General features: G+C 37.5%; 1 protein-coding gene across 6 annotated transcripts in view; it reads right to left on the bottom strand.

Moving 5' to 3' along the window:
• The window catches only part of USP37 (ubiquitin specific peptidase 37), a 98,924-nt gene that overhangs the window by 23,570 nt on the left and 54,669 nt on the right, over nucleotides 1-20,685 (bottom strand). For 5 of the 6 annotated variants that reach the window (XM_058704965.1, XM_058704956.1, XM_058704931.1 and 2 more), the window contains 6 exons: nucleotides 15,361-15,478; nucleotides 13,988-14,067; nucleotides 11,298-11,462; nucleotides 9,568-9,633; nucleotides 6,768-6,909; nucleotides 3,991-4,246 (listed from right to left, as the gene is read on the bottom strand). In XM_058704965.1, the coding sequence (XP_058560948.1) occupies nucleotides 3,991-4,246; nucleotides 6,768-6,909; nucleotides 9,568-9,633; nucleotides 11,298-11,462; nucleotides 13,988-14,067; nucleotides 15,361-15,478 (827 nt within the window). The remainder of the gene's footprint in view (nucleotides 1-3,990; nucleotides 4,247-6,767; nucleotides 6,910-9,567; nucleotides 9,634-11,297; nucleotides 11,463-13,987; nucleotides 14,068-15,360; nucleotides 15,479-20,685) is intronic. The other variant, XM_058704969.1, reaches the window with a different exon arrangement.

Here is a 20,685-nt window from a genome sequence, read left to right as displayed (position 1 = left end):
GTGATCAAGATGGGGTAGGAAAAAAGATCTTTGGAATTAAGATCAGGAACTGAGAAACCAGGCTTTTGAAAGGATCATTTATGAAGATGCTGAGGGCTCTACGATGTTGATGAGAGAACCTGAAAGGTAAAAGACAGCTATAGGAAGAGATAGATAGGTGGCAAAGTTTAATGTCTTACACTTCGAGAAGCTGGGATTTTTGTAGAATAAAAAGAGGCAGAGGTCTGGTGATGGCAGTGAGTAACAAGAAAAAAACTCATCCCATCTCCAAGGTCTGAAGTTTTATGGTATGGGAAAAAACGACTTATGCTTAAAGAACAGTAGGGCAATCCACAATGGGAGCCTTTCAAAGGAAAAACTGGCCGTGAATACATACTAAAGACACCTAACAATCAAATGCAGTGGGTAAACTCTGGGTTCTAGGTGGGGAAAAAAAGTATAAAAAATATTTTGGAGAACAACTGGAGAAACGTGTGTGGCCTCTACACTGGAATTATATATGGACACAGCGTTAATATTGCTAAGTGAGATAACTGTTATGTAAAATAATTTCCATATATTTAGGAGACTGAGGCTGAAGTGTTTTAGGGTGAAGAATCATGATACCTGCAATTCCAAACAGTTGCTTTAAAAAGGAAAAGTGCACAGGGCATCTGGGTGGCTCAGCTGAACGTCCAGCTCTTGGTTTTGGCTCAAGTCATGATTTCGACTCAGGTCATGATTTCACGGTTGTGGGTTTGAGCCTCACATTAGGCTCTGTGATGACAGTGCAGAGCCTGCTTGGGATTCATACTCTCTCTCTCAAAAATAAAAAACAAAAAACTTAAAAAAAAAAAAAAAAAAAAAAAAAGGAAGAAAGAAAAAAAAGTGCATACATACATGTATGTAGTCTGCAAAGATGGCTTCCAATGAACTACGCAGTACTCTTACTACCAGTATTCTTTACTCTGGTGTAGGCACCCCCACAGTGAACATGGGAGTGCTTTAAGCAACAAAATGTGGTGGAATTGATTCTCTGCTGATTTTAAGCTTAAATAAAGGAGACCTGGTAGCTTCTTCCCCTTCTGTGCTTTTGGGAGCCCTGAACTGTAATGTAAGAAGCTTAGCTATCTTGCTAGAGAGAACACAAGGAGAAGGAGACGCCCTGAGATTACATGAAGAGATGAAAAGATGAAGAGGGGGAGGGGAAAAAAGAATGGAGAGGATATCTAGCCATCCCAGCAGACTCTTCTAACCAACATCACCAAGGTGCCTAGATGAGCCATCTAGGATGTTACAACCTAGTCAAACCCCAGCCAACATCACAGGAAGCAGAGGAGCTACTAGCTAAGACCAGTCAATCCAAGAGTTATGAGAGATAATGTTATTGCTGTTTTAAGGTACTAATTTTGGGTAACTGCTGCACAACCATACACACACAGACACACACAATGACACAATGACACACAGACAGACACACACACACACACACACACACACTGTGAGGGAAGAAAACAAATGTGACAAAATGTTAAATAATGTATCTATTCAATTTCTCTCTAGATTTGAACACTTTTTTTCTTTTCTTTTTTTTTTTCAACGTTTTTTATTTATTTTTGGGACAGAGAGAGAGACAGAGCATGAACGGGGGAGGGGCAGAGAGAGAGGGAGACACAGAATCGGAAACAGGCTCCAGGCTCCGAGCCATCAGCCCAGAGCCTGACGCGGGGCTCGAAGTCACGGACCGCGAGATCGTGACCTGGCTGAAGTCGGACGCTTAACCGACTGCGCCACCCAGGCACCCCTAGATTTGAACATTTTTAAAGTAAAAAACTTATGGAGAATATGATCATATTTCATACTGCTAATTTTTAAAAGTATGATAATGGGATTGAGGATATGTTTTCTTAAAAAGGAGCTCTTTTAGAGACATTGAAATCTTTACTGATGAAATGATCTAATATCTTGGATTTAGATCTAGGGGTGCCTGGGTGTCTCAGTCGGTTGAGCGTCTGACTCTTGATTTCAGCTGAGATCATGATCTCACGGTTTGTGAAACTGAGCCCCATGTCAGGCTCCATGCAAACAGCGCAGAGCCTGCCTGGGATTCTCTCTCCCTCTGCTCACGCTCTCTCTCTCAAAATAAACATTAAGAAAAATAATCTAGGGGATGGGGTAGAGAAGGAAGATAGGGTATAGATGAAACAAGATTGACTTTTTGATAATTACTGTTGATAATGGGTACAAGGGTGAAGATTCATTATACTCATCTCTCTACTTCTGTCCTTGGTCTATATTTTCTAGAAATTAAAAAAAAAAAAAAGTTTGCAGGAAAAGCAAGGTCTTTGGGTTTCGGTTATAGTAAGAAGGTGAATGGAACCATGACATTAAAGAAACGGGAAACACAACAAAGGCTTGCCTCCAATTGGGGAAGACAGGAGCTAGAGAACAGACAGTTTTACAAAAAGGATATAAAGTACTTACTAACAAGTTTGCTCTCCCCAAAGCTCCTATACAGTTGCAAGCCACCTGTGGTTATTAATGATTTTGATAACTGTGTTCTCCCTCATTGGCACAGATAATAAGGTAGAACTAATTGTATAGAAGAATAACTTCCTTTGTTAATTTTAGGGAGATGTAAGACGGAGCAAAGAAGTGGAAGGAAGAGGTGAATGCAGGAATTACTGGTGAAAGGCAAAAGCACTGATATTAACCAATAATATGTAAGGGTGGTGACTATGAGTTTAAGAAAAGAAAGGGATTTCCTAAGGATACTTGCATCAAGAAAGGGAAAAAAAGGGAACACTCAGATCCAAAAACCATCAGCTTTTTGTTTCCATTTAAACTGAGAATATACTAATTCTTATTTTCACTTGCACATAAACTCAGTTGATGAGACTTAACCCCAAAGAATACAGAAAATAATTATGATATACTACTGTTCTCTTCATCTCCAAAATTTCAGGCTTGATGTACTGAAACACATCAGCTACACAGATATAGATAATGTGGATATCAGGAGAAAAATATTAGATTGTTACAGGAAGAGACAGTAAAAGTTTTTACACCTAAAACTGTTAAAATACCCACAGTACAAGGCAAGGAGGCTCAGCTCTGTTGTTATCATTGACAGATTTGAGAAATAACAAAATAGAAATAATTAGTACAAAATAATTTTCTATCCATATAGCCCTTTACAATATATGTATATTTGATCTAACATTCTAATCACAACTTTCCAAAGCATGCCTGGTGTATCCCCATACAGTGATCAGAAAGCTGACTGTCAAAGTGGTTAAATCTCCTATTTAGAAATTCATAGCTAGTCAGTGGTACAGCCAAGATTAGAGGCTCAGGGGTGCCTGGGTGGCTCAGTGGGTTAAGCATCTGACTCAGGTCACGATCTCAAGGTCATGAGTTTGAGCCTGCTTGGGATTCTCTCCCCACCGCCACCCCCCCGACCCCGCCCCGGCCTTCTGCTGCTCATATGTGCTCTCCTTCAAAATAAATAAGCTTAAAAAAAAAAAAAAAAAAAAAAAAGATTAGAGGCTCAAAACTTGACCTCTTAGTTCAGTGGTGTTTCTATCATTATAAAGGGATGAACCCAAAGAATGGAGAAGTCAATCTATACACTAAAACTCAGTACAAATTCAAATACAGAAAAATGAGGAAAGAATTATACAAATTTCTGAGAGAGCAGTGGTGAGGAAAAAAGTGGCCAAAAAATGACACATTTACTTATGTGCACAAAGGAATCCTAACTTTTCTTTTGATGTACACTTAAAGGGATAAGGCATACTTTACCAGCAGCCTCTGGATACTACTCAAAATATTTACTCCTCGTTTTTTAAACTGCTTTTGGCGGGGGGGGGGGGGGGGGGGAAGCATGAAAATATTATTAGCCTTGTTACACAGATTCATTTCACCTCCCATTATTGAGAAGCTGCTTGTCCCGATAAGGCTACAGAACACCGCTGTGCCTTAACAGATGATTCTTTTCATTAAACCTACCAGGCTCTGCAAGTGTTTTGGGCTTCTCCGTTTCCACAGGGTCTTGATTTTCAGGCATTTCTTGAATATCATCTTCTGCAAATCCAGTATCTGGGCTGCTGGTTGGTTTATCATCATCTTCATGACTCAGGGATGGTGAAGCTTCTCTCTTACTTATCTCTAAAACGGCTGCTAGAAGCTCTTCTTCACTCATCCCATCAAATCCAGAGTTTTCCAATTCAGACTTATCAGGCTCTATTCTGCATGATTTGGAATCCTGAAGAAGAGAGTTACTTTTAGAGGAAACCAGAATGCCTATGAATATAGCAGTCTTAGAGTTTAAAGTGAGAAGTTTATTTCTAAAAAGTTTCCTTTCTTTGAAGTTTTAGGTTATTTAACAATCAATAACCAATATATAAACTCACTGGCAAGCCTAATTTTCTTTTAAATAAATACACGGGGATACAGGTTTATTTTATTAAGTATGCTCTTTGTAGAAATTTAGAAAATACCTAAAAATAATAAAGCAAATTCACTCAAAATTCATCACTCAGGGATAATTCCTACAGGTATCTTTGGTGTATTTTCTTTCAGTTACACGTGTACTACACTAGAAATGTTTTCACTACACCTCATATTTACTTTTATTCTTATTATAATTAAAAACTTTTTTTCACGTTTGAGAGAGAGTGTAAGCGTGTGCGCATGCACAAGTAGGGGAGGGGCAGAGGGAGAGAGGGAGAGAAAGAAACCCAATCAGGCTCCACGCTGTCAGAGCAGAGCCCAAGGTGGGGTTCGATCCCATGAATCATGAGATCATGATGTGAGCAAAAATCAAAGGCTTTCATTTCTCATTCTGACTTTCATTTCTCATTCAGGGTGAGCAACTACAAACTATCTTTAGCTTTGAAATTAGATGGGAAACAAGTCAATAAAAAATAACTATTAAATTAAGTGTTACCTAACCAAAAGGGAGATTTAAAATCAAACAGTCACACGAGATGATGCAAACTCCTAGAGAAGCTTGTATCTTCAAGGCATTAACTATTATTATGTGTCAAGATTGAAAATGATGAAGTTACACCTTCTCACATCCATTATTTAAACCTTTAAATTAAAACAAAAAAAATTTTTTTAATGTTTATTTTTGAGACAGAGGGAGACAGAGTGTGAGTGGGGAGGGGCAGAGAGAGAGAGGGAGACACAGAATCTGAAGCAGGCTCCAAGCTCTGAGCTGTCAGCACAGAGCACAATGCGGAGCTCGAATTCACGAACTGTGAGATCATGACCTGAGCCGAAGTCGGACGCCTAACCGACTGAGCCACCCAGGCACCTCAATTATTTAAACCTTTAGATGACCTGGTTGGCCTGTTGATGTAAAACGTTTACTAGAGTCTCCCATATATTAAAAATTAGTATTAAAAAAAATGAGTAATTATTTCGGGACCAATATGTGAAAGTAGCTCTGAACCTGTAACCACTTTCATTTCTTAAGTCTCAATCCTGGAAACAACTTAAGCGTCCATCAATAGATAAGTAAAAATGTGGCATATACAATGGAATACTATTCCACCACAAACAAGAAATGAAATCTTGCCATTTGTAACAACATGGATAGATCTTGAAGTTATTACACTAAATGAAATAAGTCAGAAAAACACAAGTACCATATGATCTCACTTACACGTGGAATCTGAAAAACACAAAAAACTTCCCACCAAGCTCATAGATGTAGAAACAGACTAGTGGTTGCTAGGGACCAGAGGTGGTGTGTGCGAGTGTGAGTGTGTGTGTGTGCATGCACGCGCGGGTGCTGGTGTGAAGTGGGTAAAGCAGGCCAAAAGGTACAAACGTCCAGTTATAAAATAAATAAGTCATGAGGATGTAATGTACAGAATTAGGCTATTGTTAATAATCTGTTGTGGGGCACCTGGGTGGCTCAGTCAGTTGAGCGTCTGACTTCAACTCTGGTCATGATCTCACAGTTCGTGAGTTTGAGCCCCGTGTTGGGCTCTGTGCTGACAGCCCAGAGCCTGGAGCCTGCTTTCAGAATCTGTGTCTTCACTAGTCTCTGCCCCTTGCGTACTCACACTCTGTCTCTCTCTCTCTCTCTCTGTCTCAAAAACAGATAAACATTAAAAAATATATATATTATATGCATATTTGAAAGCTGCATAAGAAAACAGATCTTAGAAGTCCTCATAAGAAAAAAAATTGGGGGGAGGTAACTGTGTATGGTAACAGATGTTAACTAGACTTACTGTGGTGATATTATTGCAATACATACAAATATTGAATCATTATGCTGTATGCTTGAAACAAATATGTCAATTATACTTCAATTAAAAAACAAAATCCCAGGGGCATCTGGATGGCTCAGTCGGTTAAGCGTCTGACTTCAGCTCAGGTCATGATCTCAGTTTGTGAGTTTGAGTGTCGCATCAGGCTCAGTGCTGTCAGCTCAGAGCCTAGAGCCTCCTTCGGATTCTGTGTCTTCCTCTCTGTCTGCCCCTCCCCTGCGCGCGCACGCTCTCTCTCTCTCTCTCTCTCTCTCAATAAATAAATAAATAAACATTAAAAAAAAAAAGAATAACTTAAATCCCAATCCATTTTTAAACAGACTGGTTTTATAGTTATAGAAAGTACACTCTTTAAAACTAGTGTTTCAACAGATCCATTAAGTTTATGATCTACTCTGTGTATTTATTATGTTTGCTGATGCTGGTTATAAAGGCATGTGTTTGGACAGTAAGAACTATACAAATATTTGCCAAGTATTTTGATAAGAAATTACTTACTTTTTCTAAGTCTTCCTGCTGTTGTTCACAGCCTGACACTTCACAAAGTCTCTGGCTAAGGGCCACAGAGCGTTTTAGCTCATCCTCACTGTCGGAATCAAGGCATAAAGCCAAGGAACTCTTGGATTTGAAGGTGAAATTCCTGTAATTTAAGAAAATAAAAACCTATATGAGTCTGATAAATAAATACTTGTCCTTGTTATTTCCTTGATGCATATAATACCAAAATAAAACAAAAAACTTTTCCATTATGGAAAATGATTTACAGAGAAAAAGGATACAGAAGAGATATATTTAAGCATTACCTTTGCCCCACTCCAAAACAGCCATGCTTTGAAAATTAGACAATTCTTACGCTATTATATATCATCCGTAAACCAATCACTTTGTGCCTTTTTTCTTTTAATGATCAACCCCAAAGTAGTTTTTGTTTTTATAAAGCAAGTACTCTACTGAATGCATGCAGACATGGCAATGAATAAATGTTTTTGACAACTTTGTGCATGAGGACTAATTTTTGATCTTTTTAATTATGATCCATGTATTCTAAAATTAACAGTAACATTCCACTTATCCAATTATATGTAAGTCAGACTTCCGGCAACCTCTAGTTTCCAGAACGCAGGGATTCAAAACTAAGAAAAAAGGCTTCTCAGGAAAGCAGTAGTTTCAAAGCCCATGCACTTTACTCTTTAGACAGGGACCCTTTCTTTCCCAGGAAATGGTGCATAAAATAAGGTAGCAAGTTCATCAAGAAATGAGAGCTAGGAAATGAGAGAGAATAACCACAAAAAGGGCAATAAAGAACTATAAAGTCATTTAATATAAACTGTTTTGTAAGAATTAAAAGCCTCTGAGGGCATGATCATATTAAAACACAGTGTAATAGGTGATAGTCATAATGCTGATTCTAAGTCATTAAAATATATTTAAATTACCTTCAGTTTATTTTATTTAAGAATATAAAGAATTCTGTAAGGTTACAGAGTACAGAACCATCTAAAATGGCTAAGCATTTTAAAGATCGATGCTTAAAAAGGCAAGCTTTAGCTACGTAAAATATCATTCTTCAATGATACCAGATAAGTAAGGTGTTACTGCATTGTCTTCTAAGTGAGCTGAAAATAAACTAAAAGAAAAAGTGGAAAAGGTCAAAGAGCACGAATTTTCTTTGATGAAGGTTAACGTAAATTTGTATACTATACTAAAAAAAAAAAAAAAAAAAAGTAAAATGGAAATTGGAAAAATGCAATTCATCTAAATGCAAAAATTGTAAATAAACATATAGAATGATGGCACCAAGAAATAAGAGGCCACAATGGAAACCAGGAGGATCGCATAGCAATGTAGATCAAAGAAAAGAGGCAAGTGGTCAGTGATAAACCCAAACATAGTCTGTGGCTGAGAGCACCCAGGATATCACTGCACTCCAGCCTACACACTTGAATAGCCTCCCATTAGGTGTTCAAAAGGGTTTTTAGCATAACTTAGAAATAGCCAATCAGCCGTCTTAATTCCTCATTTCTGATTTCATGCTCACCAAGCAAAACTGAATGTATTAATTTATGCATGTAAATACTTTGCTGAAGGAGGGTGACACCTGGCCACTAAAATACCAGGGTCAAATGTGACAAAGGACATTGCAGAGGAACCAATGGTATTCTTATTCATAACTCAGCCTCTTTTAAGTTTGATCGGCATGACAGGTCTTCTAGGGCCTAATTAATTATCCTTTATTGATCAGCTCTCAAATTCTCATACCAGTAGACCCTGGAGAACAGATGACCATGCCAAATATAATGATGCCCAATGAAACCATCTCTTTCTTGAAACTATAGTGATTTGGTACATAAAGAGTGCATTCCATTAATAATTACTATATTCACAGAAGGCAGCTTGCCTGTAGTAAGGAAAAATATTCATCCTGTAAATGCATCACTTGCTCACTTTCTAAGCAGCCAAGTGGTATTGCTCATTTGTATCTTGAGAACGGGCAAGAGTATTCATATCGGTACCATTTCAGATTTCTAGTCATGTTAGTCATCTGGTTTTAATTGCACTGAAAAATAATTAACAGGAGGAAAAGAAAATAGCAGTTCCCAAATGTCATTTTATGGTTATATTAGCCCCCCAAAGCCCTTAAACAACAAAGTGTTTAATTTTAAAGATAAATGACAACCAAGTCATTTAGAATTTTCTAATCAGGAACTGTGGTTCTAGTTAAATCACAGAGGAGATATATTTAAAAAAAGTATTTTCTTCTCTTCTTGGACAAACTTTTCCATTGTAAGTAAAAAATATAAAACATTTGTAGAATAGCTACATTTCACTGTGTGTTTGTTTTCTTGCTCCCTATCAGAACTGCGCCAGTTAAGTGTCTAAAACAAGGAAGTCCCAGACTGGCTAGCAACAGGCGAAAAGATAATTTGGGATTTCCAGGTGTATTTTTGAGGAATAGTGCTTTACACCAACAGGGGTTCTTTTATCTCTTCAATCCTTAAAATTCCTTGTCATCAGTTAATTTCTACAGTTGTGGGATGAAAATATTACATATTAACAGATGACTTAAGTTTAAAAACAAAATTTTGAGAGGATCATCTGAATGTGCTTCACTATTAAAGACTTTGTTATACCCTACATTACAGTTTAAGGCAGATTCAGGAAAATTACAAAGTATAGTAATACAGAGCAGTTATCATGCAAAGAGAAACAAAGAAAAGGGGAAGGGATAATCTCAGAAATTAGGGCAAGCCAAATCCTTAAAAATACAAATTTTGGGTACACAAGAAATATAACTCACTTTGAAGGTGTAGAAGGGCTGGTGATGCAGGAATTCACCATTTGAGAGGCTTTCAATGGTCTAGAACTATCAGAAAATTAGAAAATATATAATGTATATAATTACATTACTAAAATATATATTTAACTTACAAAACGAATTATTCTATACTATAGTCCCTTATGTATCTTTTTGAAAAGCAAAAAACTATAATACTTCTACTAGCAATAGAAGCCAAAAGAGAAAACAAGATACCATCTCTAGGCTCTTCCTGATCCAATGATCTAAATAAACAGCATTGGAAATGAAGTCAAAGGGAATGCATATGAAGAGGACAACTTTGGAAAAATTATCTTGTCTCAGTTCTTTACTTTTAAGCAATAAAATAATAATAGCTCTCATTTATTGAGGACTTACTGGCTATCAGACACTGTAGTAAGAGCTCACGTGTATTACCTCATTTAATGTTCACAACCATCCTGTTATATTCCCTACAGACAGGTCAAAGAATGCGTCCAGTCTTAAAGCTATTCAATTGTGGAGTCAGTCATGCAGCCTGGTTTCAGCCTGTGAAATAAACCGCCTATACTAATGACCAGAAAGAGTAACAGTTCTACCAGCAGTGGGCACTTTGCATGAAGCAGAAACAAATTCTGAAGAAAGGCCGTAAGAGAAAATCCAGAAACACTAAGACTCTGGGAAAATGTCTTTATTAGTAAGTAGACCCATTGAGGCCTTTAGGATAAACTTATATGATGTGCTATATATGTCCATTTCTAATCCAAGGGAAATACATTTTATAAAAAGGCATCAATTCATGTTAGCAAACGTTCATTCACTTTCTGAAAGGTCTATTCCACTTTAGCCAAGAGACCTGGTTCTTCCAGTTGCTAACCGCATAACCTTAAGAAAATCACTTAATCTTCTTGGATCTTCTCTGTAAAATTAAAAATTTAGACAAAATCTCTACGATCCTTTTTCACCTCTAAAGTTTGAGAACTTTATGATTCTACCAAATTAGAGTTCAAGTATAAAAAAGAACTACAGTACATGGCTCCAAAGTAATCCAAGTATGCAGAAGGAAGAGCTACATTCAGAGAAGTCCTATGGTTTTCCCAGCATATGTGATGAAGCAAGATCAAAAGTAAAGGTTACTACTTTTCTCATGGAAAACTTCTAGGAGCCACAAAAGTTCTTCACTCACACTGGTGACGATACATTTATGAAGACCCAATCAATCTGGGGGGCCCTGACATAACATTTAGTATACTGTTTCTCAAACTTGCATATTCCAGACAGTCAGCAAAGGCATTGTTAAAAATACTGATTTTCTCAGATCTACTGAAACAGAACTTCTAGGGAAAGAACACAGGAATTGGTTATTTTTTATTTATTTATTTTTTTAGTGTTCAGGTGACTTTTATGAACATGCAAATTCCAATTTATATTCCTAAAATGTATCAAGCTTATCTTCTAGTAATCTAAGAGAGTAAGTGTACTCTCTAAAAAGGTAACTTTTTATGAAAGGCAATTAATGCACTTGGAAAAATTTTGTTTAAGCATTTTATTTAATTACTTCCATAAGGAAGTAACTTAACACAAAATCCTAAAATAAAGCAAAATTAAAATCTCCTTCTTGGTCTGATTTTACCGGGGAGTCATGTTATCTAGTTCAGTCACTGTTTTGATCAGATATTAAAGCCCTTTAACTTCAAAAGGGAAGAGAAAGAAATTCTCTCTCAAGGACTTACATTGCCGTATGTGCACTCCAACCAAGGGTGAAAGGCGGTTTTGTACTTTCAGTGCAATGAGAGGACAGGGTCAGGTATCTTGGAATGAAGACTTGCTGCCCAATCTTGTTGTTAAGTGAGAGAGTGACGTTGAAGCTGTATCGTTTCAAATGAAGAATGAGAATCCTGAAAAACAGGACATGATGACATTACTAGCTGACACCTAACAGATACTAGCTAGCTCTCTTACAGGTGAAAAGAGATCACTGTAACTAATCATGTGACATAGCTTTTGACTTAAAGAATACATTTGGCTAAACTAAAGATCCTTCAAAAAACATTTACTGAATATCTGCCATGTGCCAGGCACCACTATATAAGTAAAAATAAAACATGGGCATAAGGTGGATAAGTGAGGTTTGGGTAAAATATTTATAATGTTCCCAGAAAAAAAGAAAACAAAAACACCAAATAAAACGCATTTTATTTTAAAATGTGGTACTGGGTTAAATCCTTATTTACTTCAATGTGATGTAGTTTACAAAAAAAATAGGTGTTATATAACCATTACTGGTAATTTAATTAAAGTGTTAAACAGCCCTTATGTTTGAGGATGAACATTAAGTTTTTCAAAATGATTTTTGACAAGAACTACTCTTACTTCAGCGTAGCACCTTCTCTGGAGAGAGCTAAGAGAGAAAAAGTTTTCTCCACTTTTTTCTCTGCAAAAAGTTCTACAAAACGTACATGCCAAATCTGGCTTGTGGGTCTGAAAAGGCTTTTTAGCTCTGTAGAAGCACTTCTTTTTAGTTACTATTGTGCCAACCTTTTCACCTGTGATACAGACCATAATCTCTGCTAGATGGACTAAATATATCTCACAGCCCATAAGAACACTTAAAAATTTGAATTTCAGAACTCTCATGGGAATAAACCTCAATTTTAGGCAAAATGTCTGATTTATGGAAATCTGTTTTCTTTCTTACCGTACATAGTTTTTCACGGAAGCCACAAACTAAAAAAAATTATAAACTGAAGTTACTGACTGCATTCCTCTTTAAAAAGTATGCTAGAACTCATAATCTTCAAATTCATAACCTAAGAGAACATAAGGATCCAAATGATATGAAGAAATTAAAACTCATGTCATATGTCAAATATTTTGACTAAAGTTTCATATAATCCTACCAAAAAAAGGTACTATGAAACAGATAGATAGATGATAGTCAAAATCACTGATCTATAAAGTAGACTAAAACTGAACATATTTGATAAAGACACCAGGCACATCAAGAATAAAAGTAGACTGGGGCGCCTGGGTGGCTCAGTCGGTTGAGTGTCCGTCTTCAGCTCGGGTCACGATCTCACGGTCCGTGAGTTCGAGCCCCGCGTCGGGCTCTGGGCTGATGGCCCAGAGCCTGGAGCCTGCTTCCGATTCTGTGTCTCCCTCTCTCTCTGCTCCTCCCCCATTCATGCTCTGTCTCTCTCTGTCTCAAAAATAAATAAACGTTAAAAAAAAATTAAAAAAAAAAAGAATAAAAGTAGACTGGATTTAATACTGAAATGAACAAAAACAGAATAAGTCCAATAATCTGGATTTATGATACAAAGGCTTCTAAAGTTCAGAATAAATTATCCTGTAACATAAGTGACCTACCAGAAAAAATAGAAAACCAAGGAAAATAATTCCCGTATTTTTTTTCCCCTTAAAAGACCAAACAGCTAGCCACTGGAAAAGGGAACAGACATTCAGCTTGCCAGGTCAAATGAGTATTTAAAACTATACACTGCTTTCCTTAGTTAATGATAACCGGTAACAATCAATCCCTTGCCTTAAGGTTTGCTCCCTCCCACCTCCTGCCTCAAAACACTCACAAATAGGAAAAGACTAAATCTCTTGAGTAAAAAATGGTCAACATAACAATACTGCTGATTTAGAAAGTCATTCCTTTAAAAGAAATCCATTTTCTAGCAAGAAGATTATGGAATGTAAAAGAACTAATCTCTAGTCTCTAGGGGCTAGGTTCCAGAAATCCTATGCTTACAGAAAAGAGAAGCTAATAAAAGAAAGTAATGCATGCACTCTGCAGGCAAAGTGCCACATAAATACTTAATAATAACCTTGTTTGTGGTTGAGATCTATTCTTGGAAAGAACTAAAAGCTGCACTATCATCACATCACATTGTGTCTAACTAGTTTGGTTTTATGTATGTTTACACAGAGCTGATACAAGTTAATTTCGTTCCTAATTCAGAACTGTTTAGATCATAGGAAACTTACTAACTTACAAGGTCCTTTGTAGAAAATTACTCTTCTTGTTTTATGTTCATGCACACCCTATCATATGTTTGTGGCAGATTTTCACTGAAGGCTCAGGATAAGAGAGGGAGACTAGCACATAACCAAACAACAAATTACAACTGAATGTTATACATTACCAAATTAAAAATGTACTAGCTGATCCCTACCACTGGTCCAAAGTCTCACCAGCCACATCCTCTTCCTGCCATCTTCTGGGGACTCTCAAGTGACTTCCCTTCTTCAGCATTCCAAATAGTCTTCCTTTATAATGGAAGAGCATTCTAACTTCCCTCCCCCTACCCTCTCACATCTCCGCTTTGCTTTACCAATCCATTCTGGTGAGCCTCGCTTATTCAGTAATATCTGTAAATACTTCAAAGAAGAAAAACTGAAGAGCAATTAATTTTACCTGGGTAGCCTGTTAAATTTGTGCCTGACAAGAGCACACTTCCCACCACACTTCTCACAGGAATACTCAAGTTCTTCTGCCTGTAAAAAGACGAGAGGGAAAAATAAAGAAGCATGAAGTTGAATCAGCATTACCCCATTCAATGCTAATACTCTTCTCTAGTCATACTACTAGTTCAGTGCAATGACAACTCCGACCAGTTTAAATTTTGTGTCTAGAGCCACAAGCCTTACTAAATTAAGACCTAATCCTCAAAACAGTCATCTTATAATATCATGCCCTATTTCAGTATTCCTAATTTCCTTTTTTACCATGGAAACATCTCAATTTATGATAGCAACTAGACTCTACAGTAGCAGATTCTCAACCTTTTCCCCATGGATGCACAAGAACCACTGCCAAGAGTATATCCAGACTTTAACATTTGGCCATAGCAGAGATAAGATCACCTTCAGGTTAGGCGGAGTTCCTGGTCTGTTAGGTGTAACTCTACCCCTTTCTTATAATGGAACTCAATCTTCTGGTGACAGCCCACTAAGAACAACTGCTCTAAAAGGACCAAAGTTTGGGGTGGATATCATTACCTAGAGAAAACTGAAACAAGAAATCCTTAAAAAACGGGGGTAAAAGATACACAGGAAAAGCTTCAAATTCTATGATAATAACAGGAATAGTAAGGAATGATAAAACAAAAAAAGCAGAGTATTTATCTTTGGGTGGAGCTGAATGTTCATCATTTAAAGAACAGAATTTTTTTTTTTAACCTTAGGAAGACAACGCTGCCCATTTGCTACAACAAAACAAGAACCACTATTAAATAGACAAAGGGTGATCCTGGCAAATTTCCATCAGTTATAAGGACAGCTACACAATAGGTCCAATTATGCCCCCAAAACTTGCTGAATATCTCTAAGAGTAAATCACAGAAACATATTTATCTATAGCCTTGGATATATATGACTTTTCCCTTTTGTTTCTAATAGGGTACATACCACCTAAGGAAAAGCAAAGAGTATTTTTTCATTCCTCAGATCTTAGATACAAACTTACATCGTGTCTCCAATTTTTACCACTACTACCAAATTTTAGCATATGCTTCAAGTTAGTACTTGTTTACAAGTAACTGCTTGTAAGGTGGTCTAAAACACCTGCTATTGAGTTAAATGTATAATCTACTTAAGCAATCAACAATCTTCAACAAATTAACAACTAGGTTTATCAAGCTTTTAAAAATACTTTTTATAAATATTTCTTATTTGTTTTCCCTTCATATCTATTTGTTGAAACTCTGCCTTAAAGAAACCAATTTCAAATACTATTATCTATGATATATAAAATTTAGTTATGTGAAAATACCAAAAGATATTACTTACCCTAAAGAAAAGATCAAGAGAATCTTGAATTGAACGAGGAGGGAGTGGCTTTTTCCTTCGAGGAAGGTCAATGGAGAGGTCATTAAACTGTTCTCTTTTGGGAATAATCTCTCCACATCTGTATGAATAAAAGACAAATGGAAGCATTTAGAAGTCTAACTATGCAATACAAAATAAATACAACTAGACTTCAGAAACACTGTTTCCCTCATCAGGTACCAACAGACTAGGACTAGGCATAAGCAATGCACAACACAGTGGACTTCACCTTTATGAAATCAACACAGGAAGAACCTCAACTGCAAGTGTTTAAATACTCCATTAGAACGCTAAGTTTTTACATTTTATTTTTTTTAAAAAGCCCCAAAACTTAAAAAAAAAAAACAAAACTGAAGTATAACATACAGAAAAGTGAACCAAAGGTGTACAGTTTCATGAATGATCAGTTAACACCACTCAAATCAAGAAATAAAATATTATAAGGTCCCTAGAAGCCCCCTCACATGCTCCTTCCCAATCACTATCCCTTTCTCCCAAAAGGTAATTATCCTAACTTCCAACACAACAGATGAGTCTCGCCTGTTTTTGAACCTTATCTAAATGGAACCATACAGTACGTTTTCTGTAGTCTCTCTTGTTCAACATGATTGTAAGTTCAACCATGCTTACTGCATGTGGTTATAACCCATCTTTATTGCTGGCTCACATTAACCTGTTTTGAGCATGCCACTATATATCCACAATACTACTGATGGACATTTGGATTGTTTCCAGCTTTTGACTACACAAGCAGTGATGCTTCAAAAATTCTATGTGTTCGGATACTCTTTCTGCCCACAGGTCCTGTCCCTGTGCTTTAACAAAAATACCTTTTTGCACTGAAAAAAATAAATAAATAAAAATTCTATGTGTTTTTGGTAAACTTCTGTCAGCAGACCTGTTTGATTATTGGATATATATATATATATGTATATATATATATATATATACATATATATATATATTTTTTAATGTTTTTATTTTATTTGCGGGGGGAGCAGAGAGAGAGGGGAGGGACAGAGGATCCCAAGTGGGCTCTGCACAGACAGCAGAGAGCCTGATGTGGGGCTCGAACTTGTGAACTGCGAGATTATGACCTGAGCCAAAGTTGGATGCTCAACCAACTGAGCTACCTAGGTGCCGCTATTATTGGATGTATTTCTACAGAATTTTTAAAAATGGGCTCAGAGATCAAAACTCTGTATTTAATTTATCTGGAAGTAAATTCACTTCCTTTAAATAGTTTTAGTTGATGTTTTTCCTTCTATCTGCATATCAGCATTTTTAGTAATATTCAATCTCCTGCCCTAGTTCTCTACTGCCATAGTTGAAGACTGGAGATCATCAGAATATATTTGTTCATTCAACAAATATTTGAGTCCCTCTCTAATAGGCAGAATTCTAAGACGACCCTTGCCTTTGTATAACTCCATCCCCTTTAAGAGAATGTGTGACTGTGATGAGCTATCACTCCCAAGATGATGTTACTTTACATGACAAAGGGATTTTACAAATATGATTAATGTCACTAATCCTAATGTTGAGTTGATAAAAAAGGAGATTATCTGAGTAGCTCAGATCTAATCACATGAGCTCTTTAAATCTGGATCTAGAGATATGAAATAGAGGAAGTCAGGGATTCAAAGTCAGAGACACTACTGCTGACCGGAAAGAAAGCAACTGCTATGAACTGCCTAAGAAAGCCACAGAGCATGAAACTACAGGCAGCCTTTAGGAAATTAGTAGTTCCAGCCAACAGCCAGCAAGAAAATGGGGACTTCACTGCTACAATCATAAAGAACTAAACTCTGCCCACAACCTTAAAGAGCTTAGAGGGGGATCCAGATGAGAACATGGAACACCTTGATTTCAGCCTCTGATACCATGGGCAGAGAACATGGCCACACCTTGCCTAGACTTCTGACCTATGGAGCTGTGAATTAATTAGCAGATATTGTTTAAAAGCTGATAAATTTGGGCAATTTCTTATGTATCACTAAATATGCCTCCTATCTGCCAGAAACTGTTCTAGTAGCAGTGAAGTTGCAGCAATGAACAAACCCAAGATAGAATACCTCCCTGCACAAAGCTATACTGGAGGAAAAGGGCAATAAAAAATATGTAAATAATATGTATAGTATGTTAGGGATAAATGTTAAGGGAAAAAAAAAAAAGTAGAGATCAGAGTAGATGGTTAGAATTTAAATAGGGTAAATTCCTAGAAAATGCCTTACTGAGCAAGTGGCCTTTACATAAAGATATAGAGGAAAATATGGGGAAAGAGAATTTGAGATAAAGGTAAGTGAAAAAGGCCCTTAGGTCCCAGGATCCTGGTTTTGGGGACAACAAACAAACAAACAAACAAACAAACAAGGAAGCTAGTTTGGTTGGAACAGAATAAGCAAGGGGAAAGACTGGTAGGAGACAAAGCCACAGTTAACTGGGGGAAAAGGGGCTGCTGACAGATCATATGGGATTCTGCAGATCACAGTGAGAATTTCAGCTTTTATTTTATAGGTTATGAGGAAAAGCCTAACATGAACTAACTTACTTCTACTTCATATGGATCACTTTGGCTAATGTGTTTAAACTAGACTACAGAGAGACAGGACAGAAACATAGAGACCAGTTTAGAAGGTACTCCAACAATCCCGGCAAGAGATGATGGTGGCTCTGATCAGCTGGTGGCAACAGGTCAGATCCTGGATGTACTCTGAAGGAAGAGCTGAAAGGATTTCCTGACACATGAGATGCAGGGGTGCAAGAGAAAGAGAAGAGTTAAGGAATACACCACCCTTTTGGGCTGATAAACCCTACGTACAGAACTGTTACTACTGAGATAGGGAAGACCACAGAAGGTTTTATAGAGAATATTAAGTACTTAGTTTTATATAATTTAAGTTCTTTGAATGCAGAATTCTTCATATTCAATATTACTATATTGAAATACCTTATAACTGAAAACAAGTCAAATTAAACTACAACAGCTTAAAAAAATAAGTACTTTTGGTAAACTGGCCACACTAACTTACAGCAAGATGTATCAGAGGCTAAACAATGGTAATTACAATCTGGGGTGCATGCAGTCTTCCTTCAGCCAAAAACTATTTTGTGTTTAAAGAATGCTCTTGGGGCACCTGGGTGGCTCAGTCAGTTAAGCCTCCAGCTTCAGCTCAGGTCATGATCTCACGGTTCGTGGGTTCGAGCCCCGCTTCAGGCTCTGTGCTGACAGCTCAGAGCTTGGAGCCTGCTTCGGATTCTGTCTCCCTCTCTCTCTGCCCCTCTCCTGCTTGCACTCCATCTCCCTCTCTCTCAAAAAATAAACATTAAAAAAACTGGAAAAAAAAAAAGAAGTCTTAAAGAAAAAATCCTAATAAAGCAACTAAAGCAAGGCCTTCAAGGAAGTAGTACCACAGCTGTTGTGGCCTCATAGAGCCTTTCTGCCTCCCAGACTTGCCACATTCTTGGGCCACTGTTCAGCCTGGCCACCTGGCGTGTCTACATCCCATGAAATATGTCACTTCATGCATGGTGCACACACCCCAAGTGAACACCCAACATCTGGATGCTGCACAAGCGAAGTGCCTGACTGCTGCCATTGGCACAGTGCAGTAGCCACTGCTCTGATATGACTTCTTTCTTCTTGTGCTACCAGGAGCCATTTCTATCAGAGGCAACTGAAATTCACCTATGAAAAGAAGTTTGGTTGGCACCCTCACAATTAAATGATACAATCACAAATAATCATCAAAATTTTATTTCTTTAACTTGAACAGACTTTGTATGGAAGTGCATTAGAAGAAAGAGAAAGATGACTGGCTACCATATTATTAACTGCTGGTGGGGCTTCCAGTTTGTATAAAGAGATGGGCTGTATTTATAAGACCTGGACTTTTTCTTTTAAAATAATTTATCCACTGGGGGAAAAAGATTGAAGAAATCACGATGGCAAGAAATGTCACACATACTAGTAATATAAATTATCTGTATAGTGTCCATCTGAATGTTCAAAATTCTAATCCAAATTACTGGAATGTTATAGCTGGAAGAGACCTCATGAACAGTCTATGAAAAACAGACATATGGAAGACAGAATGGATAATGGACAGCCAATATATGGGTGTTGAGTATTTCTTTTTTTTTTTTTTAACTTTTTTTTTTTTTTTTTTTTTTGGGACAGAGAGAGACAGAGCATGAACGGGGGAGGGGCAGAGAGAGAGGGAGACACAGAATCGGAAACAGGCTCCAGGCTCCGAGCCATCAGCCCAGAGCCTGACGCGGGGCTCGAACTCACAGACTGCGAGATCGTGACCTGGCTGAAGTCGGACGCTTAACCGACTGCGCCACCCAGGCGCCCCGAGTATTTTTTTTTTTAATGTTTATTTATTTACTTTTGAGAGAGACAGAGAGAAAGGGAGGGAGGGAGCACTTGTGCGCATGCATGCACGTGCATGAGCAGTGGAGGGGCCGAGAGCAGGGGAGAGAGAGAATCCCAAGCAGGCTCTGCACTGTCAGTGCAGAGCTCGATGCAGGGCTCACTCACGAGATCATGAGTGAGATCATGACCTGAGCTGAAATCAAGTCAGATGCTTTAACCCACTGAGCCACCTAGGTGCCCCAGGTATTGACTATTTCTTTTTTTTTTTTTATTAAATTTTTTTTTTCAACGTTTTTTATTTATTTTTGGGACAGAGAGAGACAGAGCATGAACGGGGGAGGGGCAGAGAGAGAGGGAGACACAGAATCGGAAACAGGCTCCAGGCTCCGAGCCATCAGTCCAGAGCCTGACGCGGGGCTCGAACTCACGGACCGCGAGATCGTGACCTGGCTGAAGTTGGACGCTTAACCGACTGTGCCACCCAGGCGCCCCGGTATTGACTATTTCTAAAGAAAACTCCAAAACAGATGGAAGAGAAGCACTATTTAAAGAATAGTTTCCTTGAGTCGAAGAAAATCCCAAATCTTCAGATGAAAAAGCTGTATCACGTTTAAGGGAAAATTAAACAAAATATTTAGATGTAAACTTGTGAAACTGAATTTCAAAAATAAAGAACACCACGGGTTTTCAGAAGAAAAACATTACCCACAAAATCAGGTTTCTCCCAAATGTCACAGAGTAATAGGATATGATGGGAAAGTGTATATAAGATATTAAGGGGGAAAGGTTATGTGTGATTCAATAGTTCTGTATTAAGTCATGTGCAAAAGCCACAAAACTAATTCTTACCTATATAGAAGAATTCCATTCTCTCTGAAAAACATTCAGAGATGTACTATCAATAACTA

Source organism: Neofelis nebulosa, chromosome 2 (genome assembly GCF_028018385.1).
Source record: "Neofelis nebulosa isolate mNeoNeb1 chromosome 2, mNeoNeb1.pri, whole genome shotgun sequence".
Lineage (NCBI taxonomy): Eukaryota > Metazoa > Chordata > Mammalia > Carnivora > Felidae > Neofelis > Neofelis nebulosa.
This window is presented reverse-complemented; position numbering and strand designations above follow the sequence as displayed.